A 14422-nucleotide genomic window follows, 5' to 3' on the forward strand; every position below is an offset into this window, starting at 1 on the left:
GTTTAAGACTTCCCAAGAATAGTTTCCTTTCAATAAGCTGCTGCTGACGAATGTGAGGTCTATTATCGAACTAGCCTCTCCCTTGGTATATGTTGGTGTCTCACCGATGTTGAGAAGGACCACGTCCAGTGAGGCCATTGCTTCACGTAGTGCCTTGCCTCGCGCATTAGTCTGCTTGCTGCCCTAGTCTACCGCCCAGGAATTGAAGTCCCCTGCTATAGCTACTGGGTAGTATTGCTTTGCGTCTTCGGTCAGTCGATCCAGGAAGTCAGTAAAGTCGGCAATGGAAAGGCTAGGTGGTGCATAGCAACTATAAAAACGGATGTCGTTAATAGACGCTGCTACAAAGCCGATGCTATCATTGCTCACTATGCTCTGGAAGGGAAGTTTGCCACAGGACCAGATGACAACCTTGGTGGTGCTGTCAGTTTCCTAAGGTTGGTTATTCAGGTGTCTGTATGGCTCTGCTATTATTACTAAATCAAGCTCTAATTCACGCACGGTCTGCACGAACAGGTCATGCGCGGCCTCACAGTGATTGAGGTTAAGCTGTAATATCCTCATGTTTGCTTGCTTGTCATTCTCTGGAGTGCCTCTTTGTATACCAGGCACCTGTATGTGCCGGCGTGATGGGCAGCGTTCTCTACGCTCTTATTTTCCGCGTATAATACACACTTAGGGTTGTTACAGTCCGTAATCTTGTGTCCTTCTTGGCCGCATCTGATGCATAGCTTGGATCGATCTTGTAACGGAGTACACGGGGCCTTCTTTACCCAGAGAAGGTCTCCAATCCGCGTGAGTTAGTTATCGACTGATCCCCCAGAGCACTGTACTCCGAAGTACTCGCGCCTCTAGCTATAAGTTAGTGAGTAAGTCCCTGAGAGGGAAACGTCGGCGAGGAGAGTGAGTGGGGGAGACGGAGCGAAGAAAGAAACGTACCGACAAAGCTCAGAAGATTCATTGTGACCGAACAGTCAAATCTAACGGTCGCACAAAAGTTAACAAACATCAAAGCACAGGTAATTATTTTTATTTCGCTCAAGATATAGTGGAACGAAGCGATACTAATCAATTAATTTATTGCTTGCTAGGCCTTCTGCCAGCTTGCGTGAATTGATTTTAATTAGTGATAATTTCTAATGCTTATTTGCGGTTACAGATTTTGTAAAGTATTCGAGGAACGAGTGACGGTGACCTGGGTCTCGCCGCCAAGTAGATTCATCCACCAAAGAGGGACTTGTACCAGCAACGACGACAAGAAGTTGTAGCTCCTCGAGGGAGTTCATTAGCGTCGTAAAGGAAAACTCCAGGTACAAATAAAATGTCTCAATAATATCTTGGTGGTGCGGTATCAGCCAGGCATTGAAGTCGGCTGAAGGTCATCGCCATTTCACGTTCGGTCACAATCATTAGTTTAAGTATTATATCGTAGAATTTACTTAATTATTATATTGAAATTTATTTATTAGAATTTACTTGGAATATTATTTGGGATATTATTTAAAGTATTATTTAAAATATTGTTTAGAATATTCTTTAGGAGGTTATTAAGAATTTATTTAAAATAAAATTCAGAATGAAATTAAGAAAAGTCCAGAATAAAATTAAGAATGAAGTTAAGAACAAGTCAGGGATAATTACTAAATAATTAATTAACAAAACCAGGAATTATTTCGGATTGTTAATTAACTACGTAGGCAGAGTTTGGACTGACTTTACCAGGAATAATTTCGGTTGGTCATTTCATGACTTCGGTGCCATGTAGAACAAAATGTCGTTGATAATCGAGTTGGTCGGATTTATTTAATTAATTGCTTAAAATAAAATCAGTAAAATGTTTTAGAGGAACTTTAGTAAAAATCATTTGAAGTAAAATTTATTAAATTCGGGAAAGTAATTTATAATAAAATTTAATTGTTTAAAATAAAATCATTTGCAATAAATTTAGAATCAGTCAAAATTGCTAGAAAATTGTTCGTGTAAATTTGTTAATTAAAAGTAGAAAATAAAACTGGTAAAAATTCGTCAGAGAAAAAAAATTACACCAAAAACTTGCGACAGAGACGCAAGACCGAGCGAGAGCGTCAGCCATCTTGTCCCGCGTGAAGCGCTGGGTAGAGGACACTCAAGGTCGAGACTAAAATCGTACTGTGTTGCTAGGCAGAAAATAATCCTCAAATAAAATAAATGCTAAGTTTTTCGTGCAACACAATAGAACGTAAAATAAAATAATGTAGAGAAAATGAAACTCGATTATTGAATGACAAGTAAAACAGTTTAGTAAAAATTAATTACATAAAATCAATTGATGAATTTTAGTTGATAACAAATTAAGTTCTTAATTAAATAAAATAATCTGGACACAAATTAGAAATATTCGGAGAACAACTAAATAAATAATTGACAAATTCTGGTAAAATAAATTATCCAAAGTAAAATAATTTAACACAACAACTTATAAAATAAATTAAGTAAATTCAATAAGAATAAAATTTCGTAAATCTAGGAAGTAACCGATCATTGTTGGCAGATTATTAAGACCTCTGTCAATAGATTTTAATCTATTAATTCAAGATACGAAGACTTCTTGTAATTAAATATTTATTGTTGTATTATTAAGACCACGGCAATAAATTAGTTAACGATTTTAATTTGAAATTTGGAATTAGGATTTATAATTAAGTTGGAATAAATGGATCTAGGTATTAAATCGGATTTCATTTAATTTTGGGAAATTAACTTTTGTTAAATTGGAAAATAAATATATAAGTTTTAATCTGTAAAGTCCGGGGAAATATTTAGTGTGTTTGGAAATTTAATTAATAGTGTGGGTGGGTTAGTGTTAAGTATTGTAGTGTTGCCTAGGGATTCATGGTATCCTCCTCTGCTTCCTGGGCAAACTTAGAGTCCTTTGCATAGACGCCCGGGTCGGGGGTGCAATAGGCATAAGTATTTTAAATAAATATTGTGGGTGTGTGTGGAATAGAAAATATTATTGCAGTGTAGCCTAGGGATTCATGGTATCCTCCTCTGCTTCCTGGGCGCACTTAGAAGCCGTTGTATAGACGCCGGATTTGGGGTACAACGGTAGTAAGATAGAAACCGCGGTATAGACGCTCCATATGAGGGTACTGTTCGGGAATAGACACTATGATAGAAACCGTGATAGGACGCTCCATAAGAGGATATCGTCGGGATTAAGTTGTTTTGATATTTTGTAAGGGGTTTTATTGTGTATTAAGGGTTGGTTAAATAAAATGGATTGTAAAAATGAATTTCTTGTTATAATTTCTGTTCCCTTCCTGACAATCTCTTACGACCCTGAGTGTTCACTCCATGTTCTGGGCCAGTTTCTGGATACTGTGGGAAAAATCCAGTGGCGCCTTAAATAAATTAAGAGGCGACCAAGAGAGCGGTGGATCAGCGTTTCATTGGCGCCCAACCATTAAGATCCCTGAGAGATTGTTAGGAGGATCGGAAATTGTGGAGAAAGGAATTTTTTGGAATTTATTTTATTTTTTTTATTTATTTAAAATTTCTTTTTTGAATGGGGTCGAAATTATTGTTAAATTTTTGACTTAGAGCTAACAATTGAGTATCATATCTATTCATTTTAGTTGCATTTAAAATTTTATAAAAATTATTTTTTATTATTTACCGAAAATTAAAAATAAAAATAGTCCGGTGTCGAATTATAAATTGTATCATAATTATGACTTCTCTCAAGAGAGTCGTCAGTCAGTCTTTGTTCTGCGTCTGTGCTTAGCTTTCTTTCTCAAGTTTACTAGAATATTTTATTTTTATTTACTATTTTAGTCATTTTACTTTACTGAAATGACAAAGGATATTTTGTCACATCACCTGACTCTAAAAATAAAAATTCCTCAGGGGATTATCTTATTTTAAAATATAAGAATTAAATGAAAGAAAGACCTTAGTTGGACGCGACACAAAATTAAGTTCCTTATAATACTCTATACAAAGCGTTAGTTCGATACCGAATAAGGATTATAATACTTGGATGAAAACTAGAAGATAAAAGAAGATAGTAAAATAAGTAAATGAAGAGAAAAGGCTACATATCACTAAAAGGAAGCACAGTTTCAGGATGACCGCTCCACCAGGAATGCACACGAGGTCACAGGGACCACTGCCGGAAAACACAGGGGCTGGGCGAACACCCTTGACCAGAGGCCGTGGATTCAGGCAAACCCAGGAAGTACAGGACCCTGGAGATGTAGCATCTACGAGCACACACGGCTTAAATGAACAACAACGTTCAGATCTTCAACGTCAGTTGAATAACCATAATAACATAACCAGTGGTCAAAACCCCAGAAACAGCCTACGGAACCAGCAGACCGCTCCTAGAGAGCAGGCAAATGGAATGTCGGGCAGGGGAATATCGATTTAGATGCATTTGACGACATTGATGCTGATGGTTCACCCCAGGACGAATTAACTCCGAGAATGAGTCGATGGGTGTCACGAATGGATAATGAAACTCGACGTTTGAGTGAAATTATCAGTAGACAGAGAGAAATTAACAAGCAAAACCGAGAACACATTCAAGAAATCACCAAGCAGCATAAGAGGATATCGTCGGGATTAAGTTGTTTTGATATTTTGTAAGGGGTTTTATTGTGTATTAAGGGTTGGTTAAATAAAATGGATTGTAAAAATGAATTTCTTGTTATAATTTCTGTTTCCTTCCTGACAATCTCTTACGACCCTGAGTGTTCACTCCATGTTCTGGGCCAATTTCTGGATACTGTGGGAAAAATCCAGTGGCGCCTTAAATAAATTAAGAGGCGACCAAGAGAGCGGTGGATCCCCGTTTCAATCTGTCTTGCTTCTGCACTGGGATCCGTGGTGTCCGAAATGCCAGCATTTGTAACATTGGGTAGGTTTCCTCGTGGCTCTAATTCGGCAGTTGACCCAGCCAATTCGGATTTTACCGCTTCCTTCTAATATCTTCTGAGTTGCTGCAGCCGGTAGTGTCACGACAGCGGTTTGGGTACCTCTGTAGGCTTTGCGGATCTTGATTGTCTCTGGTGGTATTTCGCAGAGCTCCTTGGTTACCGTATGCAGGGCAGCCTGAATATCCTCCTTTGTTGTGGTGTCATCTAGGTCTCGGATCTCGATGTCTTCTTGTGGCCCTTTGCAGATCACTTTGGCCTCCTCCTTAAGAATGTTTGCGATGGTCTGTTGCAGGCCTTGGCCTTTGTCCACGTTCTTCCGCGAAATCGTAATCAGCAAGTCCCCGCTTCTGGTCTTGTTGATCTTGTCCACCGTTGTGCGAACCTGCTTATCAGGGACGTCCTTCTTTATGCGACGCAGAATCTCGGCGTACTTTGCTTTCTCGGCCGGGCGGATGATCAGTGCGTCGGGTCTGATCCATTTGAGCGGTTTTTTGCGCTTAGGCTCCGGTCTGGGCTTCTTTGAAGGCTCCTTTGGGAGCTGTTCTTTGGCTAGCCTTCGTTTCTCTTTCCTTGTGTGGACATCTTTCCAATCAGTCGCGTCTTTTTTTTCGGCGTTCTGCTTCATCACGTTTTTCGGAGGACTTGGTTTCAAGTCCTTTCTCTTCGTCAATCGCCCATCTATTCCATCTGGGGAGTTTCGGTCCTTCCTCTTGTTAGACTTGTTGGAAGTATGACCTTCGTCTTTAGCATGAGATTCATCGTCACCATCGCCTCCGGTGTCCATTGATTCTTCGATCTCCACAGTAAGTTGACTGCTCTTCTCCGGCGTAAGACGAGGAGTGAGTCGTCGAGGTGACTGCCATTCTTCGTCCAGTTTTTTAAACCTTCGAAGGGCGTTAACTACCCCGGTTGCCTTGGCCTTTATCTCTTTATGGATATTGACCTTTGATTGGACAAACTCATGCAGTTCACTGGTCAGCTTTTCGAGGCGTTCCAGCGCTTGCGTCCGCTTTATCTCAGCGCTTACTGTAATCGCTGCTTCTTGGGCGTGAGGCCCACTAATACTCCTGTCCTTTTCTTGTTTTTTCGTTTCTTCCATGATTTTGAGTGATACTCCAAAGCAAAAGGTCGTCTCCGAACGCGATGCCTCCGGAAGTGGAGGGGTGATCACTCTTACAGCTACCTCCATTGCTATAAGAGCTTTCGGTCATTGAAGCGGGAAATCTCAACCGCTACGACCCTGCGCCTGCTTCCTTCATCGACTTCCTCTTGCTCCCGTGGGTGCGGCACGTAGATGCCGGGAGTTACCACGTACACCGCGCTATAAGGATCATTTCACACATCTCTTTCGAGCAGTGTCACCGTATCCGCTTGCGTACGTGACCCTAGGTCAGATGGTGTGACCAACCCTTCCTGCCGAAAGGGGAGTTTTCGTTTTTTACCGCGAGAGCTATTTTATTTCGCTCTTACCCTCTGCTCCGAAGAACAGCGAGCTTTCTCCGACCCACAAGGATACACGGACGGTGGCTGTTACTCTTCAGCTCCGATGCCTGATTTGGTCCGCGAGGGCTATTTTATTTCGCCCCAATCCGCCGATCTTACGACCGGTTAGGACCCCCCCTATCCGCCACCTGGGGACGCACCCGGTGGGAGTTTGGCTTCTTCCGACGCGTGTGTGTGTGTGTGTGTGTGTGTGTGTGTGTGTGTGTGTGTGTGTGTGTGTGTGTGTGTGTGTGTGTGTGCGTAAGTATGTAAACTTCTTATAACTTTTGAACGGTTGAACCGATTTCATCGCGGTTGGTGCCATTCGAACAAGCTTCGCCAAACTTAGATTTCTTGTCAATTTAAACCGATTCGGATCGATAGATTTTGAGAAATTTGGAGAAATCTAAAAAAAAAATAGGAAAAAAAATTTTTCAGAAGTGGTTTTTTTGGGATAACTCTTAAACGGCTTTATCGATCGATTCCAAAAACTAATCAGCTCTCAACGTTAAAAAACCATGCCGATCGCCGCCAATCCGGTCAAAATCGGTTGATTCGTGAGAGAGATATCGTGAACGAAAGAAAACCGAAAAAAGTGTTTTTTCAGAGTTACTCCGAAATTTCTAGTTTGATCAATTAAAAATTAGAAATTCTTTATGAGGCTTTAAAAACTGCGTAGAATGCCGCCAACTGCGTGAAAATCGGTTGATTCATTCAAAAATTATTGCGGGTTGAAAATTCAAAAAATAGTGTTCTATGAAATTTCTATCAGACTTTTTGAGCTCAAAGAGCTCAAAAGCATAGAAGAGGTATCTTTTTGAGCTCGGAGAGCTCAAAACAACACACAGATTGTATTTTGGAACTCGACGAGCTCAAAAAGCGGCCGGGTATTTACAGAATTAGCGGGAAGTTGCAGAGATGGCCTTTAGGGTCAGCCGTTTTCCTAATTTTTTTTTCTAATTCTTTAGGATAATTGCAGGCCACCGAATGCGAATGTTAGGTAATTCAGTGTAATTCATGTACAATTAACAAAATAAAAAAGCCAGAAGACTGTATATCTATACATATATCCATGTAAAATTTACATGGATGGTGATATATCTATACAAATTATAGTCTAAGAGCCAGCTTAAATCTGACAACACATATTTTACGGTACCTGAAATTTCGTTCAGTGAGACAGCTATACCCAGTAAACAAGCAATGGGTACTAGCTAAGCCCGGCCGCGGTAGGTTTGGGGTCCCTCAGGTGAGCCACGTATGAAAATTAAGTAAATTTTTAAAGTATTTTACGACATCTGCCATTTTAATATGTTATAATATACCTTTAGAACAATTGAAAAATAACTATGGCTGCCGATTTTAAAGGTTGCAACATCACGGCAGCCACTTTTCAAAATTCGAAAAAAAAAATTTTTTTAAAGTATTTTACGGCGTCTGCCATTTTAATATATTATTTATTGAACTATTTTAAGCTAATATTGAAAATAGCTGCCATTTTTTCCGGTTGTAACTATCCGGTTTACAGCGAAACCTTACCTGCAGTTCGTGCTTAGAAAACATGTAGTATAGTAAGAGTAGTAGTTTTTTATCTGTCTCTCTCTCTCTCTCTCTCTTGTGATTTATGATATAGTATTTTCGTACTCATTTTAGTCAAATATTCTCTTCTTTTATGTTAGGACTGAGTGGTGGGGATTTAGTTCGTTTTACTAACACAAAGGAACATCTGGCCCAACGGTTCACAGCCAAATATTTTTTAGTTCTTTTCTAATCTTCTGCAGAGTTGCATGTTGAAAGTATTGAGATATAATACTGTGAATAGAAGTTTTCATTTCATTTATTGATTATTAATTTCTTTCCCATTACTTTATCAGTATGGCTGATAATTTAAAGTGTGTGATTTGTGCCTTGGAACGGGAGGAGAAAGTGCTTTTATTTTCTGAAGAAACTTTAAAAAAGTGTCGGCGTATTCTAGACTTACGAAAGCATCATAACCTAAAATACAAAGATGTAATTTTACCTTCAGATCTTTATGACTGTGGATATCACCGCAGTTGTTATAGGGTTTTCACAGCTTTAAAGTCGAAGTTTTATGAAAAGAAAGATACAAAAATAAAAGATGTTGCGTCATCAGCGTCTCAATCTCATACGTTATCAACGGAATCACTATCTGCTCAGCAGCCGTCAACATCAACATACAATTCAATGATTGCTGAAACTGTGACTCAAGATGTGAATTTATCTGTAGATTCATCGGCATTAGACGAAATTGTAATAGAGAGTAATAATTCTCAACTGGATACATCGTTGGAAGCAGGATTCGTTGAAGATTCTGACTTATTAAATTCACAAGAGGATATTTTAACTGCAGAAAGTGAAATTCCAATAGTAAAAGGTACTATTTGTTTTTTTTGTGAGAAAAAAAATAAAAAATTTCATGGTAAAATAGAAAGCTTACGTAATTGCAATAAAGAACAGTTTCAAGAAAGTATTATGAAGAATTTAAAAGAAAATACAGACTACTACAATGAAATGCTGAGTAAGTTGCAAAATATTACAAGTAATAAAATATATTACCACGAAAAGTGTCGAACAGACGTCAGAAATAAAAAAAAATTACAAAAAAGTCCTATTAAAACACCGTGGCATATTTCCCGTGAATATCACCAAACTGTTTTTCAGGAAATATGTACTCTGGTCGAAGAAAATGTCATTAAAAAAGGACGCTGTTATTTTCTTTCATTTCTGCATAGACAATATGTTGATTACTTCAGCGAGTTAAGTAATGATATGGGACATACTTTAAGTTCAGTACTTTCAGCGCAACATTTAGAAGAAAAAATTCGTGTTAAATTTGCTGGGAATATTCAAATACTACAATCAAGTCATAAAAAAGTTATTGCACCGAAAGGCATTACTTCTATAGATGAATCCTTATTTGCTCATTTAAAAGAAAAAAACATTTTACAAGCAGCAGCCTCGATTTTACACAAAGAAATAATGAACATTGAAAAATCAAAACTCCCAGATAATTTAAATAGTCAAAAATTGATTCAAGGTGAATGTTCAGTCCCATCAAACCTATCGGATTTTGTAGCTTCAGTTATTGGAAGTTACTTTCGCAAACGACAACAAAGTGACAGTTTCAAACGCCACGTCAATTCTGTATGTCAAGATTTAATTTATATGACTCATAATGGAAATCTTAAAACTTCCAAACATATATGTTTAGGTATGACTTTAAAAAGTCTCACTAGCAGCCGTAAGGTAATTGATATCATCAACCGCTACGGACATTGCATTAGCTACAATGCAATTGAAGAACTTGAGACTGAAGCTACATATACATCGACTTCTCGAGCTGGACTGTGTCCAGAAGTCATCAACAGAATTGATAATTTGTCGGTGGGTACTGCGTACGATAATTTTGATAGATTTGTTGACACGAAAACCGGCAAAGATACTCTTCATGATACGGTAGGGATAATATATCAAAACATCGATCCTGCACTAGAAAATATTGAAGATGTTGACGATTTGCCTGAAACCTATACTAAAAGACGCCGAAGACGATCAATATTGGTACCCTTCCATCAAAGACAACGAGCGGAGTCTTCGACATGAAGCACCACTAATTGATTACTCGATTTCCGGACCTGATCAAATCAGACCAAGTGATTTTACTAAAGAAATGCGAAATACCAAATTCAAGGAAGCCCTTATTAATTTTTTTACTGTACATTGGGAAATGGATGATGTTGCGCCGTTTATTGGAAATAAACTGATCCATTTAAGTTTCAAAGATTGCTATTCATATAGGTCCAATAACGGTATAGTTGAGTCAAGTATCGTAGAAGATTTGTGTTGTAAATCTCATGAAGAAGCAGACAGTAGAATTATTTTCCATGCTTGTAGCATTTCTGATCAGTCTAATATTGTTATTAGATGTTCAGATACTGACATTTTAGTAATCATGCTGGGCAATATGGTTAACTTGAAAAATCTTTCCTCTCACATTTGGATGCTAACCGGGACAGGTAACAACGAACGGTTTATTGATATCAGTAAAATATACATACAACTTGGTCCACTTCTAGCTAAAAGCTTAATTGGCTTCCACGCTTTCAGTGGTTGTGATTTCAATCCAGCTTTTTTTAATCGAGGCAAAAAAAAACCTTTCACGTTACTGAAAAATAACGTTGAATTTCAACAAGCGTTCGCTGCTTTCGGTGACATTAGCCTGACTGAGGATACCTTACGTGAACTATTCAATGTTATCCAGAAGTACACTTGCCTTATGTACAATGCTAAAAAATCCATCGATGTTGATGATGGGAGGTTTCAGCTATTTGTTAATTCCTACAAGGCTGTTGATATGAACGAAAATTTTAATAAAAAACTCCGGACCTTTGATGCAAGCTTGATCCCTCCGTGTAAACCTGAACTTTATCAACAGGTTTTAAGGACGCATTATATTGCCAGCATTTGGAAAAATGCTCATGCGAAAGAGCCCACATCACTGAGCCCCCTGGCATATGGCTGGATGGAGATGGAAAACTGTTACGTGTTTAAGTGGTTCGAAGGAGACCAACTTCCTTGCTTTGTCAGCGACTTAATTCAAAATTCGGAAGGTAATAACAGCATAGTAAAATTTATTTTAATTCTCATCAGCTCACTCAAAAATTTGTATTTTATTTTTACAGAATCTGATTTAGTGGATGAAGATGACTTGTCACTTGCTGGAGACGATTCCGAAGATGAAAATTTATTATAAAATCAATCAATAACTGACAATTTTAACATTTATTATATCTGTAATCAATTATTTCCAAAACTAAATATATTCTATATGAATGAATAAATATTTTCAATTAACGTTTGAATTTTTTTTTTTTTCATCTTTATAATAATTTCATATTTGCTACAGTCTAATAATGGATCTTTTTTCCTTATTATGCACATTTAGAGTAGTAGATGTGTTTGTTTATTTGTATATTTATAAGATTTTTTACATTTACTAATGTAATTTCAATGTTATATTAATTATACGAATGTGAAAATCACAACTATGGATACACGTATGCACGAACTGCAGGTAAGGTTTCGCTGTAAACCGGATAGTTACAACCGGAAAAAATGGCAGCTATTTTCAATATTAGCTTAAAATAGTTCAATAAATAATATATTAAAATGGCAGACGCCGTAAAATACTTTAAAAAAATTTTTTTTTTCGAATTTTGAAAAGTGGCTGCCGTGATGTTGCAACCTTTAAAATCGGCAGCCATAGTTATTTTTCAATTGTTCTAAAGGTATATTATAACATATTAAAATGGCAGATGTCGTAAAATACTTTAAAAATTTACTTAATTTTCATACCTGGCTCACCTGAGGGACCCCAAACCTACCGCGGCCGGGCTTAGCTAGTACCCATTGCTTGTTTACTGGGTATAGCTGTCTCACTGAACGAAATTTCAGGTACCGTAAAATATGTGTTGTCAGATTTAAGCTGGCTCTTAGACTATTATGTACATTTATTCCACCAGGGGCGCCTGTGCATTATCTTCCTAGTACAGCTGTTTTTTCGACAACTAATTTTGAACGACTTATGTTTTTTTTTTTTTTTTTTAATATTTCATAATTAAATGAGCATTATAGTTGGATTAGCGAATCTTTGCGCTTCGGGTATTTTTTGTTTTTGCCCCTACCATCTCAAATATGTGATTAAAAAATATTTAGTGCATATGATTAGCATAAGAATACATTTAATTTGTTTTTGCTATCGATACGCATGTATCAGCAATAAAAATTAGATGATGGGGGCAAAAACCGAAAATACCCGAAGCGCAAAGACTCGTTAATCCAACTATATGAGTCGTGAACTTTTGGATTTTCCAAATTGAATTTTATAGAATTTCGTAATCGTCAGAAAATTTATTAATAATTTATTTATTACAAAAGTAATAAATAAACAAGTATATTTAGAGATTTTCAAAAGACTTTGCAATTTAAAATAATTTTTTTAAAACTGTTGAATTTTTATTCACTTTGCTATAAATAAATAATCATGGAGTATATAACATTTACTTACGGCCAATCCAAATTATTATTTCTGAATAGCGGAAACTACACAGACTATAGTAAGCGTTACTTCCGTCAAAAAAAAAAATCTGAGTTACTCCCTAATCGCGCCTAAAGAAGTTTTACTTCAAAAAAAATATTTTTTCTATAGTCTAAAAAAAATTAATATAAAATATCATAAATTGTAATTTTTTTCGTACTGAAACCAATGTCAAATCTTGTAAATTTCTTGAATAATTATAAAAGTAGATAAATTATAAATAATTAGACATATTCGACGGTTTAATCTTTGTTCTTATCATTTGGTAAAACAACCGTAACATTTTCTGATTGAATATGAAATTGTTTAACAAAATCATTGATTTGATTTCGTGACCACAATACGTCACTTTCGTGTACTGTTGCGTATAAAATGAAAGATTCAAGAAAATCACTCTTGTTTCGGTTTGTTTGATCGTTTTCCAAGGCACTAACAACGCCCTTATCAGACAAATAACGCGTTCCATAGTACAGAATCCCCCGATCAAAGTAGCGCCAGTGAGCGTACCCGACGTATTCGTAATCGTCCATAGAATTTTTGTCGGTATCAATAAGTGTTATTTCATCTCTATTAATCTTTTCAATGTAATAATCAATATTATTGTTGTCATTCATCATTAAGTTTGCATCCTTAATAGTCCAGTAATCGTAAATGACTGTTCTAACGTCATCAAATGATTTCGCCAAACCGTCATAACGTATAAACAACACTTTGTTATCGCTTTTGTTAACGTAAATACATGATAGACGATCAACATGATTGTTTTTTAATAATTTTAATGTTTGATTGTTGATAGGTGTCGCATAAAAATAGTGCGCAAAACAATCCCCTTTTGTAGTAGATACATTTACATATTCAGTAAGATTATAACCTCTTAGGTTATAATCTAATTGTTTGTAACGTATAATGTCACTTGATTTATCGATGAAGAATGCACTCATTGTTGCTTCTATTGTTATTTATATAATAATAATAACCCTTCTAATAATTACTGCTATTTTATTAATAAATGGAAATTTTTTATATGGAATTGTGTCGAAAAAGTGGCTGCCACCACTGTTTGTAGCATGTGGAGCCAACAAAAAAGTTAAAGGTTTTCATACTGAAGAAAAAATAGTTGAATTTAAGTCAATGAAATTTAAATACTACATTATTAAAAGTTCTAATACGGAATTGAATTTAGGAAAAAAAAATTTAATGCCCATAATTTGGTTTACTGGTGACTACTTTGAGTCAACAAAAATCCAGCAATATTTCTTCGAAATGTTGTCCTACAATACTGGCCGCACAGTTTGCGTTTTCCAGTATCCTAACAGCCAACAAGCTTATTTGTATGAAACAATGGGATTCATAATAAATTTATTGCACAGCACAATATTCCCGGCATTGACCATTGAGATGAATCTGATAGAGCCGGGACAGGAAGTTCAAGACAAGGACAAATTTATAGTGGCTGGTAACAATTCTGGATGTTTCTACGCAATCCTCTACATAGATTATCTGCTGAATACATTGAAACAATTTAATGTTTATGAATGCATATTCTTCGACGGGATTTATAACATTGTGAGTGTGCCGAATTTTTATTACAGATGGTTGTGGAAGCGTAGAATATTATCTAATGAAAGCATCTGCAAACGCGAAAGCGAAAATTGTTCGATGAGTTTGCCGAATCAGTCGACAACAGTGTCTCCTTGCCCGAGAAGCAAGCCAAATAGCGAGGAAGACTCAAAGAAGTTTCGCGACAATTCTGAGAAGTGTAAAATGTGCTTAAGAGTTTATCAAGCTCTGAAACAAAAACGAATCGTGCCAATTGATATCCACGTCATTACTTCGAGCGATAAGTTTCATTATGACATGAATGAATCGTTTGTTAATGAAGATAAATACCATCGTGCAT

General features: G+C 36.6%; 1 protein-coding gene across 1 annotated transcript; it reads right to left on the bottom strand.

The window, feature by feature from the left end:
- Window positions 1–12639: 12639 nt before the first annotated feature.
- On the bottom strand, window positions 12640–13514 carry LOC123265537. Its single transcript, XM_044729337.1, has one exon. It carries the CDS (start codon window positions 13461–13463, stop codon window positions 12765–12767), a length of 699 nt encoding a protein of 232 aa, XP_044585272.1. The 5' UTR covers window positions 13464–13514; the 3' UTR covers window positions 12640–12764.
- Between the last annotated feature and the right edge of the window lie 908 nt (window positions 13515–14422).

This window comes from Cotesia glomerata, linkage group LG5 (assembly GCF_020080835.1).
Source record: "Cotesia glomerata isolate CgM1 linkage group LG5, MPM_Cglom_v2.3, whole genome shotgun sequence".
Taxonomy (NCBI): Eukaryota; Metazoa; Arthropoda; class Insecta; order Hymenoptera; family Braconidae; genus Cotesia; species Cotesia glomerata.